Source organism: Ips typographus, linkage group LG9 (genome assembly GCF_016097725.1).
Source record: "Ips typographus isolate SLU linkage group LG9, UJ_Ityp_2.0, whole genome shotgun sequence".
Taxonomy (NCBI): domain Eukaryota; kingdom Metazoa; phylum Arthropoda; class Insecta; order Coleoptera; family Curculionidae; genus Ips; species Ips typographus.
In genome coordinates, this window is record NC_138430.1 from 1,882,096 (window position 1) to 1,901,580 (window position 19,485).

A 19,485-nucleotide genomic window follows, 5' to 3' on the forward strand; every position below is an offset into this window, starting at 1 on the left:
CTTAACATTAGCGCTTGCAGCAAAAATATAATAATTTTAATTTTTCCGATATTTGTAGTGATATTTCAGGGTGTTTATTCAAAATGTTTTTTTTTTAACTAATTGCCGATTTTGTGTATAATAATGCTAGGAATTTAATTAACTTAAGTCAAAAACTAATCTAGCTAAATGTAGTGCTTGATGAAAGCGCTTTAAGCAACCATATTGAAAAGTTTAGTTTTTCCTGGTTTTTATGAGATATTTGTGGTGTTTTTTGAAAATTTCCTGTGTTTTATTGCACTTTAGAGTTGCGTGCTTAAATTAATTTGCATTTTTTTTCACTTTGTTGATATACGCTTAACAACTTAAAGCATGCTGCTTAAGTGCTAAACGCGGTTTTTATTGTAGGTTAGAAAACCATGGTATAAACAATTATTTAATTATAAAAAATGTGATTAATTGTTTAAAGATTCAGGGTAGGACTGGTCTGCTTGGGGCCTTGGAAGAAAAAAAACAGCTTTTTATAATTTTTCCTGGTTTGTTTTACATCAGTTACCATATTAGAGAATTAAGGAAGAACTTTGGACCCCATTACAAGATTGGGGACAGATTTTGCCTCCAAGACAAAGTGAGTAGTATAACATAACATTTTTGCACAGTTTTGGCACTTTGTACTCTAACCTTTGTCCTGTCTAATGACCATTAATGACGTGTCATCCTTGACATTTTGGCTGAAAAACCTCCTCATTGAAAACTCTTGCTTTTATCTGAAATGACCTAAAAATTGTTAAAATTATTAAAGCTGAATTAAAAAGCAGTGAAACCAAACAGTTCAGACAAACTTCACTGGTGAGAATGTCAGTTATTCGGTTATTGAATAGGACAAGTTTCAGTTGGGTAAAGTAAGTGACCAAATCAATAAACTCGCTTAATACACCTCTGTTGTTGACCTTTGGCTATTATCAGTTTTGATTGCACTTTAGTAGAAAGGCTAGAGAAGTGACAGTTGTCAATGGGATCTGTACCATGAGCTTGCTACACGATGGGCTTCCTCTCACAGGATATCAATTTGGACAAGAAATTAGAAGGCATGAAGCGACAACAGGTCCCAGTGAAATTAAAGTTACTTTATCTGAGTGTAAGTATTTAGTAAACTCAAATTGCTGAGTAAAATTTTGTACACTAATTCTTTGTAATGCCCCGTAATTTCTAGTAGATATCAACTGCTGTTTATTTAAAATGAGACACCCTGTATATTTTTGCATTTTTGGATTCTACCTCAAATTTTAGACATATTTCCTGTGTTTCTGGTATCCAAAAAGTGTTTCTGGTACACCCTGTCACTAAACCGTAAATACCACGCGTATTTGTAACACTATGTGTATACTTTTATATGTCAATGGACAGCCAATGAAATGAGCTTTCTATTGAGGTATAAAAGTTGATTGGTTAGTGATACCGTTTGGCCGCTAGAGGGCGTCAAAGTTGAACATTTTTTTTTGGTGTATTCTTTTGTTTAATCCTAAAAAACTCGCTGAATGGCATTGTTTTTGGTGGAGTTTTATACGTCAATGGATAGCCAATGAAATGAGCTTCCTAAAAATACCCAATTTGGGTTAATAGGTTGGATGGTTTGGGCCCTAGAGGGCGTCAAAGATGAATAATTTTTTGGTGCATCCTTTTGTTCAATCTTTAATAATTCGTTTATTAGCGTATTTTTGGCAAAGTTTTATACTTCATTAGATAGCCAATGAAATGAGCTTTCTATTGACATATAAAAGTTGATTCGTTAGTGATACCGTTTGGCCGCTAGAAGGCGTCAACGTTGACAAACTTTTTTGGTGTATTCTTTTGTTTAATACTCAAAAACTCGCTTAATGGCATTATTTTTGGTATAGTTTTATACGCCAATGGATAGCCAAAGAAATGAGCTTTCTAAAAATATCAAGACTTGGGTTAATAGGTTGAACGGTTTGGCCGCTAGAGGACCTCAAAGTCGACTATTTATTTATGACTTTTTTTGGTGCATCCTTTTGTTCAATCTTCAATAATTCGTTTATTACCAGTATTTTTGGTAGAGTTTTATACGTCAAAAGATAACCAATGAAATGAGCTTTCTAAAAATACCCCAACTTGGGTTAATATAGGTTGGACGGTTTGGCCGTTAGAGGGCGTCAAAGATGATTACTTTTTTTAAGACTTTTTGTGCATCTTTTTGTTCAATCTTCAATAAGTAGCTTATTTGCTACACTTTGTATAAACTTTTATATGTCAATCGATAGCCAATGAAATGAGCTTTCTATTGACGTATAAAAGTTGAGTGGTTAGTGATACCGTTTGGCCGCTAGAGGGCCTCAAAGTCGACTATTTATTTATGACTTTTTTTGGTGCATCCTTTTGTTCAATCTTCAATAATTAGCTTATTTGCAACACTTTGTATAAACTTTTATATGTTAATGGATAGCCAATGAAATGAGCTTTCTATTGACGTATAAAAGTTATTGGTTAGTGATACCGTTTGGCCGCTAGAGGGCCTGAAAGTCGACTATTTATTTATGACTTTTTTTGGTGCATCCTTTTGTTAAATTTCCAATAATTAGCTTATTTGCAACACTTTGTATAAACTTTTTTATGTCAATGGATAGCCAATGAAATGAGCTTTCTATTGCCATATAAAAGTTGATTGGTTAGTGATACCGTTTGGCCGCTAGAGGACCTCAAAGTCGACTATTTATTTATGACTTTTTTGGTACATCCTTTTGTTCAATCTTCAATAATTCTTTTATTGGCAGTATTTTTGGTAGAGTTTTATACGTCAGATAGCCAATGAAATGAGCTTTTTACAAATACCCCAACTTGGGTTAATATAGGTTGGACGGTTTGGCCGCTAGAGGGCGTCAAAGAAACGAAGACATCTCGCACATCCTTTTTGTTCAATCTTCAATAATTAGCTTATTTGCTACACTTTCTATATACTTTTATATGTCAATGGATAGCCAATGAAATGGGCTTTCTATTGACGTATAAAAGTTGATTGGTTAGTGATACCGTTTGGCCGCTAGAGGACCTCAAAGTCGACTATTTATTTATGACTTTTTTTGGTGCATCCTTTTGTTAAATTTCCAATAATTAGCTGATTTGCAACACTTTGTATAAACTTTTATATGTCAATGGGTAGCCAATGAAATGAGCTTTCTATTGCCATATAAAAGTTGATTGGTTATTGATACCGTTTGGCCGCTAGAGGACCTCAAAGTCGACTATTTATTTATGACTTTTTTTGGTGCATCCTTTTGTTCAATCTTCAATAATTCTTTTATTAGCAGTATTTTTGGTAGAGTTTTATACGTCAATAGATAGCCAATGAAATGAGATTTCTAAAAATACCCCAACTTGGGTTAATATGGTTTGGCCGCTAGAGGGCGTCAAAGAAGCGAAGACATCTCGCGCATTATTTTATTCAATCTTCAATAATTGGCTTATTTGCTACACTTTGTATATTCTTTTATATGTCAATAGATAGCCAATGAAATGAGCTATCTATTGACGTATAAAAGTTGATTGGTTAGTGTTACCGTTTGGCCGCTAGAGAGCATCAAAATCGGTTAAAGTAAAATTTCGTTGTTTTCCAATGGATTTCACTGAAATTACCAAACTTCATTTACGTTTAAATTTGAATGTTAGATATGATTTTTATAATATAATTTAGACGTTCTCAATTTTATATTAATACTTTCTAAAATACTAATTTAATGCCCACTAATTCCTACAGTTTGTACACTTGAAACCACATTGCTCCACAAACATTGCTTGTTGCAGTGAAACTGGCTTTGGCAAAAGAAATGGGAGTTGATCATCCTTTCAAGCCCTTTTCGGTGGATCGAGAGCATCTCACTAAATATCTACCGAAATCACAGGAGGATCTGCCAAAAAGGTCGATGAAAGACAGTTATATAGCAGCTATAATACCATTGTCTCGCGATGTGGGCTTACAAGAAAAATACACTACATTCCTGGGGTCAGTTAGGCTTGGTAGACTTGTAGAAGATATGGATATTTTCACTGGTAAGTTGGAATCAATAATTTAACAGTAATACGAATTTTATTTAATAACAAGACAACATTGTAACATTGTAAATTCAGTGGAAAGTCTATTATGTGTCAGTAATCAGTTCCAAAAATACTAGTAAATGCCCTCATTTCAACTTATTGGATTTGATCCTTTTTTCCTTCCCTTTGGTGATAAAATATGTGTTTATGGTAGCATGTCTGCTGAAGCCAACAAGCAGAAACATATATTGCTGTATTTAGCTTACACAGATAACAAAAGCTATTTTCTCCAAGAAGAATTTACAGAAAACTTCTTAAAAAATGAGGAAGAGCTTGAAAATTATATTCAAATCATTGGTTCAGTCATTTCGACAATGTTCGTGTAGTTGCAAAAACGTGAGCCACTTTTACGAACTGTATTATGACGTTTAATGTTTAATGACAGGCTTATCTGACAGCTGTCAAAGCTCATTAAACGGTGCCGTGAAACTGTAAAATGTCAAGCAGTCGCGTCTCTTTGGTTAATAACGCCGCAAATTGATATTCGTAACTCTGTGTGAGTTAAATTGGGCAGTTGTGACGTAAAATGACAGTTTAAGACGTTACATTTATTAGTTGACACTTAATGACACTTCGCAGCAATCATAGCTTGTAACTATCAAAACACAGTTACACGTTACAGTTGTACCTTGTATTTAAATCTCAATAGAGCCTTAAATTTGATATTTGTGAGACTAAGTGACACTTCGATAGTTGTCAAAAATCGAAAATAGTTCTACCGTTTGGATAATTCGCATTGCACATTGTATTTATAGTTCTATGAAGCGAATTTGGTTTGACGGTTGTGACGTTAAGTGATGTAAGTAGCATCAAGTATTCTTTAACGTCCAAACTGTCAAATTTGGCTCCATGGAACAGTAAATACAACTTACAGTGCAATTCCTCAGAAAAACACATCTATTTGACGTTTTATACTTTCAGATCATTGGTGAGTGAATTTTGACAGTTATGACAGCTGTCAAGTGACGTAATCAAAGTATTAAATTGTTTCTTAGCGTCCCAACTGTCAAATTTAGCACCATGGAGCTGTAAACACAACATACACTGCAATTCTTCAAAGTAACATATCTATTTGGTATTTTATACTTTCAAGTCACTGGTGAGTGAGCTTTGACAGTTATGACAGCTGTCAGGTGACGTAAGCAAAGTATTAAAATGTTCCTTAACGCCACAACTATCATATTTGGCTCCATGGAGCTGTAAATACAACTGACAGTGCAATTCCTCAAAGTAACACATCTTTTTGGCATTTTACACTTTCAGGTTACTGTGAGTTTTGACAGTTCTGACAGCTGTCAAGTGACTTTAAAGAAAGAATTAAAATGTTTCTTGACGTCCCAACTGTCAAATTTAGCTCCATGGAGCTGTAAATACAACTTACAGTGCAATTCCTCAAAGAAACACGTCTATTTGGCATTTTATACTTGTAGGTCACTGTTAAGTGACTTTTGACAGTTATGACACCTGTGAACTGACCTAAGCAGAGTATAAAAATGTTTCTTGACGTCCCAACTGTCAAATTTAGCTCCATGGAGCAGTAAATACAACTTACAATGCAATTCCTCAAAGGAACATGTTTATTTGGAATTTTATACTTCAGGTCATTGTTAAGTGAGTTTTGACAGTTATGACAGCTGTCAAGTGACGTAAGCAAAGTATTAAATTGTTTCTTAGCGTCCCAACTGTCAAATTTAGCTCCATAGAGCTGTAAATACAACTTGCAATGCAATTTTTCAAAGGAATACATCTATTAGGTATTTTATACTTTCAAATCACTGTTGAGTAAGTTTTGACAGTTATGACAGCTGTCAAGTGACGTAAGCAAAGTATTAAATTGTTTCTTAGCGTCCCAACTGTCAAATTTAGCACCATGGAGCTGTAAATACAACTTACAGTGCAATTCCTCAAAGGAACACATCTATTTGGCATTTTATACTTTTAGGTCACTGTTAAGTGACTTTTGACAGTTCTGACAGCTGTCAAGTGACGTAAGCAGAGTAGTAAAATGTTTCTTGACGTCCCAAATGTCAAATTTAACTCCATGGAGCTGTAAATACAACTTACAGTGCAATTCTTCAAAGGAACACATCTATTTGGAATTTTATACTTCAGGTCATTGTTAAGTGAGTTTTGACAGTTGTGACACCTGTCAACTGACCTAAGCAGAGTATTAAAATGTTTCTTGACGTCCCAACTGTCAAATTTAGCTCCATGGAGCAGTAAATACAACTTACAATGCAATTCCCCAAAGGAACACGTTTATTTGGCATTTTATACTTCAGGTCATTGTTAAGTGAGTTTTGACAGTTATGACAGCTGTCAAGTGACGTAAGCAAAGAATTAAAATGTCTTTTAATGTCCCAACTGTCAAATTGAGCTCCATGGAGCAGTAAATACAACTTACAATGCAATTTTTCAAAGGAATACATCTATTTGGCATTTTATACTTTCAAGTCACTGTTCAGTAAGTTTTGACAGTTATGACAGCTGTCAAGTGACGTAAGCAAAGTATTAAATTGTTTCTTAGCGTCCCAACTGTCAAATTTTGCTCCATGGAGCTATAAATACAACGTACACTGCAATTCTTCAACGGAACACACTATTTGGCATTTTATACTTTCAAGTCACAGTTGAGTGAGTTTGACAGTTATGACAGCTGTCAAGTGACGTCAGCAAAGAATTAAAATGTTTCTTAACGTCCAAACTGTCAAATTTTGCTCCATGGAGCTGTAAATACAACTTACAGTGCAATTCCTCAAAGGAACACGTTTATTTGGCATTTTATAATTTCAAGTCACTGTTGAGTAAGTTTTGACAGTTATGACAGCTGTCAAGTGACGTAAGCAAAGTATTAAATTGTTTCTTAGCGTCCCAACTGTCAAATTTAGCTCCATGGAGCTGTAAATACAACGTACACTGCAATTCTTCAAAGGAACACACTATTTGGCATTTTATACTTTCAAGTCACTGTTGAGTGAGTTTGACAGTTATGACAGCTGTCAAGTGACGTCAGCAAAGTACTAAAATGTTTCTTAGCGTCCCAACTGTCAAATTTAGCTTTATGGAGCTGTAAATACAACTTACAATGCAATTTTTCAAAGGAATACATCTATTAGGTATTTTTTACTTTCAAATCACTGTTGAGTAAGTTTTGACAGTTATGACAGCTGTCAAGTGACGTAAGCAAAGTATTAAATTGTTTCTTAGCATCCCAACTGTCAAATTTTGCTCCATGGAGCTGTAAATACAACTTACAGTGCAATTCCTCAAAGGAACACGTTTATTTGCCATTTTATAATTTCAAGTCACTGTTCAGTAAGTTTTGACATTTATGACAGCTGTCAAGTGACGTAAGCAAAGTATTTAATTGTTTCTTAGCGTCCCAACTGTCAAATTTAGCTTTATGGAGCTGTAAATACAACTTACAATGCAATTTTTCAAAGGAATACATCTATTAGGTATTTTATACTTTCAAATCACTGTTGAGTAAGTTTTGACAGTTATGACAGCTGTCAAGTGACGTAAGCAAAGTATTAAATTGTTTCTTAGCATCCCAACTGTCAAATTTTGCTCCATGGAGCTGTAAATACAACTTACAGTGCAATTCCTCAAAGGAACACGTTTATTTGCCATTTTATAATTTCAAGTCACTGTTCAGTAAGTTTTGACATTTATGACAGCTGTCAAGTGACGTAAGCAAAGTATTTAATTGTTTCTTAGCGTCCCAACTGTCAAATTTAGCTCTATGGAGCTGTAAATACAACTTACAATGCAATTTTTCAAAGGAATACATCTATTAGGTATTTTATACTTTCAAATCACTGTTGAGTAAGTTTTGACAGTTATGACAGCTGTCAAGTGACGTAAGCAAAGTATTAAATTGTTTCTTAGCGTCCCAACTGTCAAATTTTGCTCCATGGAGCTGTAAATACAACGTACACAGCAATTCTTCAAAGGAACACACTATTTGGCATTTTATACTTTTAAGTCACTGTTGAGTGAGTTTTGACAGTTATGACAGCTGTCAAGTGACGTAAGCAAAGTACTAAAATGTTTCTTAACGTCCAAACTGTTAAACTTTGCTCCATGGAGCTGTAAATACAACTTACAGTGCAATTCCTCAAAGGAACACGTTTATTTGGCATTTTATAATTTCAAGTCACTGTTCAGTAGGTTTTGATAGTTATGACAGCTGTCAAGTGACGTAAGCAAAGTATTAAATTGTTTCTTAGCGTCCCAACTGTCAAATTTAGCTCTATGGAGCTGTAAATACAACTTACAATGCAATTTTTCAAAGGAATACATCTATTAGGTATTTTATACTTTCAAATCACTGTTGAGTAAGTTTTGACAGTTATGACAGCTGTCAAGTGACGTCAGCAAAGTACTAAAATGTTTCTTAGCGTCCCAACTGTCAAATTTTGCTCCATGGAGCTGTAAATACAACGTACACAGCAATTCTTCAAAGGAACACACTATTTGGCATTTTATACTTTTAAGTCACTGTTGAGTGAGTTTTGACAGTTATGACAGCTGTCAAGTGACGTCAGCAAAGTACTAAAATGTTTCTTAACGTCCAAACTGTCAAATTTTGCTCCATGGAGCTGTAAATACAACTTACAGTGCAATTCCTCAAAGGAACACACTATTTGGCATTTTATACTTTCAAGTCACTGTTGAGTGAGTTTTGACAGTTATGACAGCTGTCAAGTGACGTCAGCAAAGTACTAAAATGTTTCTTAGCGTCCCAACTGTCAAATTTAGCTCCATGGAGCTTCAAACACAACTTACATTGTAGGTTTTAATGTCTTTTGTTATAGTGATTGTGGCTCGCAAGCATATACTCAACCCAGCTGTACCAAAAGGAGTTAACTTCCCTCAGACGTTGGTGACCGTACTGGTGGACAGAATTGAGTTCACTGAATATATGCCAAAGGTAATTTCGTTTTATCTCCGGAAGTACTAAGAGTTTTTAAATTTTTAAAGCGGCATTGTATTCGACTCCAAACTCCTCAATTTTGTCCCAATTTAAACTTTCTTGTCAATCTTTTCAAATAACTGAGATTCGTATGCAATTTTTATAATCTATTTTCCAAGAAAATTTGGCTCCTTGATGATGAATTTTACCAAAAATCTAATATTAATCTCTTTTCAATATACCTTTTGTATTAACCGAGTTATTTTGAAAATGCGTTGTTGGTGCATGCTAAATCCTTCTTAATAAACTAAAATATGAAAGTTATCCGGGCTTATAAGCCGTGGTCTAATAGAATTTCTTCCTGACGTTTCGTCCACATCTGCGGCGGACATTATCAAAGGAGATGACGTAACGGTCGAAGTGCAATCGTGTCTTCTGGAAAGTGTCCCAGTCTGCAACTTCTCTTGTGCTCTGCAACTTCTCGTGTTGACACTCCGTTTAGTCGTTCCAATGTATAGACGGATCCACAGCTGCACGGGATCCTGTAAACTCCAGAAGCCGCTAAAGGATCCCGTTTGTCCTTGGCCGATCTGAGACTCTGTTGTGTCGTGCGGGTTGGTTTAAAGACCGTCTTGACTTTGTGCTTCTCTAAAATCCTTCCAATCCTATCCGTGATCTTTCAGTCCAACCAACTTTCTCTTCAACATCCCCCGTTTGTTGTCTACGTAGTTCGATCTTTCTTGGGCGAGTGGTTCTGTTGAATTGTTGTCTGCTGTATCCGTTCCATACGAAAAACCTTTCCAGATGTTTAAGCTCCTTTTCTAACTCTGATGATTCGCAAATCCTTCTTGTCCGCTCCGATAGGGTTTTGATCTCTATTGAGATAACGATTCGTGTGTGTTGGATTTCGATACACCCTGTGAACCAGTGTTCCATTAGGTTTCCTTGTCACCATTACATTCAAGAAAGCTAGATGTCCTTCTTTTTCGGTTTCCAAACCAACTCCAAACGACCTAAGGGTCCTATACGAAGAGTAGCAAGTAGTAGACCTTGACGGGTTCCAAGATAATTTCCGCAACGGCCTAAGAGACGAATCCAGGGCAAAATACTACTGGCTCACGCATTTCCCTAACCAGGCCTTCCGAAACTTGCTGTGCATTACGATAGATAACGCCTCTGTGGAAACCACCCCGCCACCAGCATTCAGACAACGCCAATTCGAAAACACCCGCCCTATGGAAAGAAAACCCCCAGAAGGGCGTATGCTGCAACTCTCCTCAAGAACTAGAGACAATAGACCCGCCTGCTACAACTGCGGGAAAATAGGACACTTTGCTGCAGTCTGCTGAACGTTTCCTTCCAAAAGTGAGATTGCTTTTCAATCCGTGAGGTTTCTGCTCTTACGTATTGGCTACGACCGTATTCCACGACGAAACGTCAGGAAGAAATTCCATTGAACCACGGCTTATCTTCTTCATGTCTTCATCTTTCTGTCTGAAGCAACGTGACAATGGCTACTTGCAGCTCGTAAGGTGGCGATCCTCAGGCGGAAATTCGTTTGCAATGGTTGACCCGTGATGTTCCTTACTTGGTCCAGCCAACGTGACGGAGATCGGCATCTGGGTCTTCTACTTTGCCCTGTACTTCTCTATGTTATCCTCATTTCTGCATGTGATGTGCGGCAGACGGTAGATAGTCGATCCGTGACGTCCAGTTCATTAAGAATTGACACGTTTGTTCTTCTAGCCGTCCATGGAATGCGTAACATTCTTCTCCAGCACCACATTTCAAATGCAGAAGCCTCTGCAAGTGTCTTAAACCTTCCCTGAATTGTTTTAAATTTACTGTGGCACGAGACGGAGTATTCTCACTGTCTACTACCGTTTTCTTTACTAACTATCGTTCCACAGACCTCTAAATGTTACTGAGATCCTTCTTAAAGGCGCCAGAGGCCTCTACAAGACTTTTTCACCTTCCTGGAGTTCGTTTAAATTCTCAGATGCCTCTAGGAGCATTTTGAAAGTTAAAGAGACCTCTAAATGCTACTGAGAACCTTCTTAAAAGTACCAGAAGCCTCTCCAAGTGTCTTAGACCTTCCTAGAGTTGTTTTAAATTTACTTACATAAGTTAAACGATGAAGGCAGCTTTCTAGAGGGTTTGGCACTCACAATTTTATATAATTTAGAAATGATTTGCTATTTCATTAATCTACGAACCCGGTGCGGGTTGCAGAATTCGGGACGACTACATTTCGTGGCACGAGACGGAGTTTTCTGACGGTCTTCTACCGTTTGCCTTATTAATTACCATTTTGAATGTTCGATAGACCTCTAAATGTTGCTGAGAACCTTCTTAAAAGCGGCAGAGGCCTCTATAAGACTATTTGACCTTCCTAGAGTTATTTTAAATTCTCAGATGCTTCTAGGACCATTTTGAAGGCTAAAGAGACTTCTAAATGCTACTGAGAACCTTCTTAAAAGTGCCAGAAGCCTCTACAAGTATCTTAAACCTTCCTAGAGTTGTTTTAAATTTACTTACATAAGTTAAACGATGAAGGCAGCTTTCTAGAGGGTTTGGCACTCACAATTTTATATAATTTAGAAATGATTTGCTATTTCATTAATCTATGAGCCCGGTGCGGGTTGTAGAATTCGGGACGACTACATTTCGTGGCACGAGACGGAGTTTTCTGACGGTCTTCTACCGTTTGCCTTACTAATTACCATTTTGAATGTTCGATAGACCTCTAAATGCTGCTGAGAACCTTCTTAAAAGCGCCAGAGGCCTCTACAAGACTTTTTGACCTTCCTAGAGTTCTTTTAAATTCTCAGATGCCTCTAGGACCATTTTGAAAGTTAAAGAGACCTCTAAATGCTACTGAGAACCTTCCTAAAAGTGCCAGAAGCCTCTACAAGTGTCTTAAGCCTTTCCTGAATTGTTTTAAATTTACTGTGGCACGAGACGGAGTATTCTCACTGTCTACTACCGTTTGCCTTACTAGTTATCATTTTGAAAGTTCTATAGACCTCTAAATGCTACTGAGAACCTTCTTAAAGGCGCCAGAGGCCTCTACAAGACTTTTTCACCTTCCTGGAGTTCGTTTAAATTCTCAGAAGCCTCTAGGACCATTTTGAAAGTTAAAGAGACTTCTAAATGCTACTGAGAACCTTTATAAAAGCATCAGAGGCTTCTAGAAGACGTTTTGGCTTTCCTAGAGTTCTTTTAAATTCTCAGATGCCTCTAGGAGCATTTTGAAAGTTAAAGACACCTCTAAATGCTACTGAGAACCTTCTTAAAAGTGCCAGAAGCCTCTACAAGTATCTTAAACCTTCCTAGAGTTGTTTTAAATTTACTTACATAAGTTAAACGATGAAGGCAGCTTTCTAGAGGGTTTGGCACTCACAATTTTATATAATTTAGAAATGATTTGCTATTTCATTAATCTATGAGCCCGGTGCGGGTTGTAGAATTCGGGACGACTACATTTCGTGGCACGAGACGGAGTTTTCTGACGGTCTTCTACCGTTTGCCTTACTAATTACCATTTTGAATGTTCGATAGACCTCTAAATGCTGCTGAGAACCTTCTTAAAAGCGCCAGAGGCCTCTACAAGACTTTTTGACCTTCCTAGAGTTCTTTTAAATTCTCAGATGCCTCTAGGACCATTTTGAAAGTTAAAGAGACCTCTAAATGCTACTGAGAACCTTCCTAAAAGTGCCAGAAGCCTCTACAAGTGTCTTAAGCCTTTCCTGAATTGTTTTAAATTTACTGTGGCACGAGACGGAGTATTCTCACTGTCTACTACCGTTTGCCTTACTAGTTATCATTTTGAAAGTTCTATAGACCTCTAAATGCTACTGAGAACCTTCTTAAAGGCGCCAGAGGCCTCTACAAGACTTTTTCACCTTCCTGGAGTTCGTTTAAATTCTCAGAAGCCTCTAGGACCATTTTGAAAGTTAAAGAGACTTCTAAATGCTACTGAGAACCTTTATAAAAGCATCAGAGGCTTCTAGAAGACGTTTTGACTTTCCTAGAGTTCTTTTAAATTCTCAGATGCCTCTAGGAGCATTTTGAAAGTTAAAGACACCTCTAAATGCTACTGAGAACCTTCTTAAAAGTGCCAGAAGCCTCTACAAGTATCTTAAACCTTCCTAGAGTTGTTTTAAATTTACTTACATAAGTTAAACGATGAAGGCAGCTTTCTAGAGGGTTTGGCACTCACAATTTTATATAATTTAGAAATGATTTGCTATTTCATTAATCTACGAACCCGGTGCGGGTTGCAGAATTCGGGACGACTACATTTCGTGGCACGAGACGGAGTTTTCTGACGGTCTTCTACCGTTTGCCTTATTAATTACCATTTTGAATGTTCGATAGACCTCTAAATGTTGCTGAGAACCTTCTTAAATGCGCCAGAAGCCTCTACAAGTGTCTTAAACCTTCCCTGAATTGTTTTAAATTTACTGTGGCACGAGACGGAGTATTCTCACTGTCTACTACCGTTTGCCTTACTAGTTATCATTTTGAAAGTTCTATAGACCTCTAAATGCTACTGAGAACCTTCTTAAAAGCGCCAGAGGCCTCTACAAGACTTTTTGACCTTCCTAGAGTTCTTTTAAATTCTCAGATGCCTCTAGGACCATTTTGAAAGTTAAAGAGACCTCTAAATGCTACTGAGAACCTTCTTAAAAGTGCCAGAAGCATCTACAAGTATCTTAAACCTTCCTAGAGTTGTTTTAAATTTACTTACGTAAGTTAAACGATGAAGGCAGCTTTCTAGAGGGTTTGGCACTCACAATTATTATAATTTAGAAATGATTTGCTATTTCATTAATCTACGAACCCGGTGCGGTTGCAGAATTCGGGACGACTACATTTCGTGGCACGAGACGGAGTCTTCTGACTGTCTTCTACCGGTTGCCTTACTAATTACCATTTTGAAAGTTCCACAGACCTCTAAATGTTACTGAGAACTTTCTTAAAGGCGCCAGAGGCCTCTACAAGGCTTTTTCACCTTCCTAGAGTTCGTTTAAATTCTCAGATGCCTCTAGGACCGTTTTGAAAGTTAAAGACACCTCTAAATGCTACTGAGAACCTTTGTAAAAGTGCCAGAAGCCTCTACAAGTGTCTTAAACCTTCCTAGAGTTGTTTTAAATTTACTTACATAAGTTAAAGGATGAAGGCAGCTTTCTAGAGGGTTTGACACTCACAATTATTATAATTTAGAAATGATTTGCTATTTCATTAATCTACGAACCCGGTGCGGGTTGCAGAATTCGGGACGACTACATTTCGTGGCACGAGACGGAGTCTTCTGACTGTCTTCTACCGGTTGCCTTACTAATTACCATTTTGAAAGTTCCACAGACCTCTAAATGTTACTGAGAACTTTCTTAAAGGCGCCAGAGGCCTCTACAAGGCTTTTTCACCTTCCTAGAGTTCGTTTAAATTCTCAGATGCCTCTAGGACCGTTTTGAAAGTTAAAGACACCTCTAAATGCTACTGAGAACCTTTGTAAAAGTGCCAGAAGCCTCTACAAGTGTCTTAAACCTTCCTAGAGTTGTTTTAAATTTACTTACATAAGTTAAAGGATGAAGGCAGCTTTCTAGAGGGTTTGACACTCACAATTATTATAATTTAGAAATGATTTGCTATTTCATTAATCTACGAACCCGAGGCGGGTTGCAGAATTCGGGACGACTACATTTCGTGGCACGAGACGGAGTTTTCTGACTGTCTTCTACAGTTTGCCTTACTAATTACCATTTTGAATGTTCGATCGACCTCTAAATGTTACTGAGAACCGTTTTAAAAGCGGCAGAGGCCTCTATAAGACTATTTGACCTTCCTAGAGTTCTTTTAAATTCTCAGATGCCTCTAGGACCTTTTTGAAGGTTAAAGAGACTTCTAAACGCTACTGAGAACCTTCTTAAAAGTGCCAGAAGCCTCTACAAGTGTCTTAAACCTTCCCTGAATTGTTTTAAATTTACTGTGGCACGAGACGGAGTCTTCTGACTGTCTACTACCGTTTGCCTTACTAATTATCATTTTGAATGTTCGATAGACCTCTAAATGTTACTGAGAACCGTTTTAAAAGCGGCAGAGGCCTCTATAAGACTATTTGACCTTCCTAGAGGACTTACATAAGTCAAACGATGAAGGCAGCTTTCTCTATGCGGTGTCTATCAGCCGCCTTAATGGTCCATGACACCAAAGATCCCACCAGAGCCATTTTTGTCTTTTTGGTTCTGTCTGTCCCATCTTTCCCAAGTTCATACCTGATGCCCGCGATAGTGCTATCTTCTTCTTCTTCTCAGCCCGTATTTATCCACTCCTGGATGTGGGCCTCTTCCAAATCCCTCCACGTCTTTCTGTTTCTAGCAGTCCGGGTCCAATTCCTTCCTGCAACATTCTGAATATCACGTCTCTGGGGATTACCAATGCTCCGTTTGGTCTCTCTTGGGCGCCAAACTATAGTATCCTATGATAGTGCTATAGGTCGTCTTATCTCCATCAGATCCCACCAGAGCCATTTTTGTCTTTTTGGTTCTGTCTGTCTGTATCTTTCCCAAGCTCACCATACCTGATGCCCGCGATAGTGCTATCTTCTTCTTCTCAGCCCGTATTTATCCACTCCTGGATGTGGGCCTCTTCCAAATCCCTCCACGCCTTTCTGTTTCTAGCAGTCCGGGTCCAATTCCTTCCTGCAACATTCTGAATATCACGTCTCTGGGGATTACCAATGCTCCGTTTGGTCTCTCTTGGGCGCCAAACTATAGTATCCTATGATAGTGCTATAGGTCTTCTTATCTCCATCAGATCCCACCAGAGCCATTTTTGTCTTTTTGGTTCTGTCTGTCTGTATCTTTCCCAAGCTCACCATACCTGATGCCCGCGATAGTGCTATCTTCTTCTTCTCAGCCCGTATTTATCCACTCCTGGATGTGGGCCTCTTCCAAATCCCTCCACGCCTTTCTGTTTCTAGCAGTCCGGATCCAATTCCTTCCTGCATCGTCTCTGGGGCTTACCAATGATCCGTTTGGTCTTTCTTGAGCGCCAAACTATAGTATCCTATGATGGTGCTATAGGTCTTCTTATCTCCGCCTCGCAGCCTCCTGTGTAGAGGAAGTCATTTAACCGTTTCGATATTTGGAGGCAGATTGTTTATCTGTACAGCGTTACTTCTATCAACTATACACTCACACACACAATTAATGCCACGCTGTTATCTTTCAGCCAAATAGAGACATAAAAATCTCAGGTCACGTGAGTTGGGTGGGCAAATCCACTTTAGAAGTGGTAGTATGGTTGGAACAGTTCGAAGAGGGCCAATGGCAGCGCATTACTAGAGCGCTATTCATGCTAGCGGCGAGAGATCCAACTAACTCCTACTCTTCGGTGGTGAACGCGATAGAACCGGCAGACGAACGGGAAAAAACTATTTTATCGGGCGGGGAAGACCGGAAGAAGCGCCGTTTGGAAATCGGGAACACGCACGTGTCCAAACACGTGCCCACCCCCGAAGAACAAAAGCTGTTGCACGCAATGTACATGAAAACCACCGATCCCGCGGATATTAGCATGTCGTCACGCATCCTACCGGCGCATTGCGCTTGGATGCGCAGCACCAAAGTGTCGAACGTCATTCTGGCGCAGCCGGAAGATCGTAACTTGCACAACACCGTGTTCGGTGGATTTATAATGCGCCAAGCGACCGAATTAAGTTGGATCGCGAGTTACATGTTTTGCAAATACCGACCTAGAACGAGGAGCATGAGCGATATTCAGTTTAAACATCCGATTGCCGTCAATTCCCTGATCCAGATGCACGCCACCGTGGTGTTCACCCACAAAAACTTTATTCAAACGACCGTATTCGCCGAAGTGTACAATCCGTTGTCCGGTTTGACCGCCACTACGAACGCTTTTCATTTTACCCTGGAAGCGCCGGATGTTGTCCAGGAAGTGATACCGCAAACGTATTACGAGGCGATGTTGTACGTCGATGGGCGTAGACATTTCCATAAAGATTTGAAGGAAACTCAAGGTGCTTTTCACAGCAAACTGTGATTGGGTAAATTCCGTTTTCTTTGGTTCACCTTACTTAAATTCGTTATTTATTTTTTAGGTCTTTAAATGGATTATTATTCCGGAAGAGGCTGTTTTAGTCTTGTTAAGATAATTTATATTTTTCCGTTGTTAATGCTATTTTCTAGTCAAATGTTGTATTTTTTCTTGAATATTTTAGGGTATTTTGACATTTTTGTTACTGTAACTTATTTGCACTCTAATAAATCAAATTGTTATTTCGAACAATTTAGTTCTTTAATTTCTCAAACAACCATGTGAAACTGGACTGGAAAGTGACATATATAAAGTGTAGGTTCAACCAATCGTAGCTCCGTTATTTAGGAGTTACAGCAAAAGTGTAAGTTAGAGAGTTGTAGGGAATTTCACGCTCTGCAAGATTACTTCAAAGCATGTTTGCTGTAAAGAGCAATTTAAGGGAGTTACAGGCCGAAAACTGTCTGCGATGCACTCCAGTGCTTCAGTAACTCCAAAGTGTACGTTCAACAAATCGTAGCTCCGTTATTTGAGGAGTTACAGCAAAAGTGTTAATTAGAGAGTTGTAGGGAATTTCACGCTCTACAAGATTGCTTCAAAGCATGTTTGCTGTAAAGAGCAATTTAAGGGAATTAGCGAAGGAACCAAGTATTAGAATTTGTCAAGAAAAGTTGTGTTTTTTTTTGTGCTTTCTGTGCGACAATTTTCTGCAAAAATTGTCAAGAATTGAATTTTCTATCAGGAGCACAGAAAGTGCATAAGGTAATTTAAGTTTTCTTGACAATTGGCGAAGGAACCAAGTATTAGGATCAGCTAAAAATGTATATTTTCTGTCATTTTTGCTCTCCTGAGTCAAAATTCGATTTTTTGCCAAAATTGTCAAGAATTGAATTTTCTATCAGGAGCACAGAAAGTGCAAAAGGTAATTTTAGTTTTCTTGACAATTGGCGAAGGAACCAAGTATTAGGATCTGCTAAAAATGTATTTCCTGTCATTTTTGCTCTTTTTAGTCAAAATTCTATTTTCTGCAAAAATTGTCAAGAATTGAATTTTCTATCAGGAGCACAGAAAGTGCAGAAGGTAATTTAAGTTTTCTTGACAATTGGCGAAGGAACCAAGTATTAGGATCAGCTAAAAATGTATATTTTCTGTCATTTTTGCTCTCCTGAGTCAAAATTCGATTTTTTGCCAAAATTGTCAAGAATTGAATTTTCTATCAGGAGCACAGAAAGTGCATAAGGTAATTTAAGTTTTCTTGACAATTGGCGAAGGAACCAAGTATTAGGATCTGCTAAAAATGTATTTCCTGTCATTTTTGCTCTTTTTAGTCAAAATTCTATTTTCTGCAAAAATTGTCAAGAATTGAATTTTCTATCAGGAGCACAGAAAGTGCATAAGGTAATTTAAGTTTTCTTGACAATTGGCGAAGGAACCAAGTATTAGGATCTGCTAAAAATGTATTTCCTGTCATTTTTGCTCTTTTTAGTCAAAATTCAATTTTCTGCAAAAATTGTCAAGAATTGAATTTTCTATCAGGAGCACAGAAAGTGCAGAAGGTAATTTAAGTTTTCTTGACAATTGGCGAAGGAACCAAGTATTAGGATCAGCTAAAAATGTATATTTTCTGTCATTTTTGCTCTCCTGAGTCAAAATTCGATTTTTTGCCAAAATTGTCAAGAATTGAATTTTCTATCAGGAGCACAGAAAGTGCATAAGGTAATTTAAGTTTTCTTGACAATTGGCGAAGGAACCAAGTATTAGGATCTGCTAAAACTGTATTTCCTGTCATTTTTGCTCTTTTTAGTCAAAATTCAATTTTCTGCAAAAATTGTCAAGAATTGAATTTTCTATCAGGAGCACAGAAAGTGCATAAGGTAATTTAAGTTTTCTTGACAATTGGCGAAGGAACCAAGTATTAGGATCTGCTAAAAATGTATTTCCTGTCATTTTTGCTCTTTTTAGTCAAAATTCAATTTTCTGCAAAAATTGTCAAGAATTGAATTTTCTATCAGGAGCACAGAAAGTGCAGAAGGTAATTTAAGTTTTCTTGACAATTGGCGAAGGAACCAAGTATTAGGATCAGCTAAAAATGTATATTTTCTGTCATTTTTGCTCTCCTGAGTCAAAATTCGATTTTTTGCCAAAATTGTCAAGAATTGAATTTTCTATCAGGAGCACAGAAAGTGCATAAGGTAATTTAAGTTTTCTTGACAATTGGCGAAGGAACCAAGTATTAGGATCTGCTAAAACTGTATTTCCTGTCATTTTTGCTCTTTTTAGTCAAAATTCAATTTTCTGCAAAAATTGTCAAGAATTGAATTTTCTATCAGGAGCACAGAAAGTGCATAAGGTAATTTAAGTTTTCTTGACAATTGGCGAAGGAACCAAGTATTAGGATCTGCTAAAAATGT

General features: G+C 37.5%; 1 protein-coding gene across 4 annotated transcripts; it reads left to right on the forward strand.

Annotated features, from left to right (window-relative positions):
• The first annotated feature begins 247 nt into the window (after positions 1-247).
• LOC145733793 (acyl-coenzyme A thioesterase 9, mitochondrial-like) lies at positions 248-17,326 on the forward strand. 4 transcript variants are annotated; one of them, XM_081986778.1, is made up of 6 exons: positions 248-387; positions 449-607; positions 963-1,117; positions 3,799-4,044; positions 8,910-9,025; positions 16,247-17,326. In XM_081986778.1, the coding sequence occupies exons 3-6, from the start codon at positions 1,006-1,008 to the stop codon at positions 17,078-17,080; spliced, it is 1,308 nt and encodes a 435-aa protein (XP_081842904.1). In that variant the 5' UTR covers positions 248-387; positions 449-607; positions 963-1,005; the 3' UTR covers positions 17,081-17,326. The 4 variants fall into 4 exon arrangements, with proteins under 4 accessions (XP_081842904.1, XP_081842906.1, XP_081842903.1 ...); XM_081986780.1 differs by lacking the exon at positions 248-387 and having other exon boundaries at positions 408-607; positions 16,247-17,057; positions 17,139-17,326; XM_081986777.1 differs by lacking the exon at positions 248-387 and having other exon boundaries at positions 408-607.
• The last annotated feature ends 2,159 nt before the right edge of the window (positions 17,327-19,485 follow it).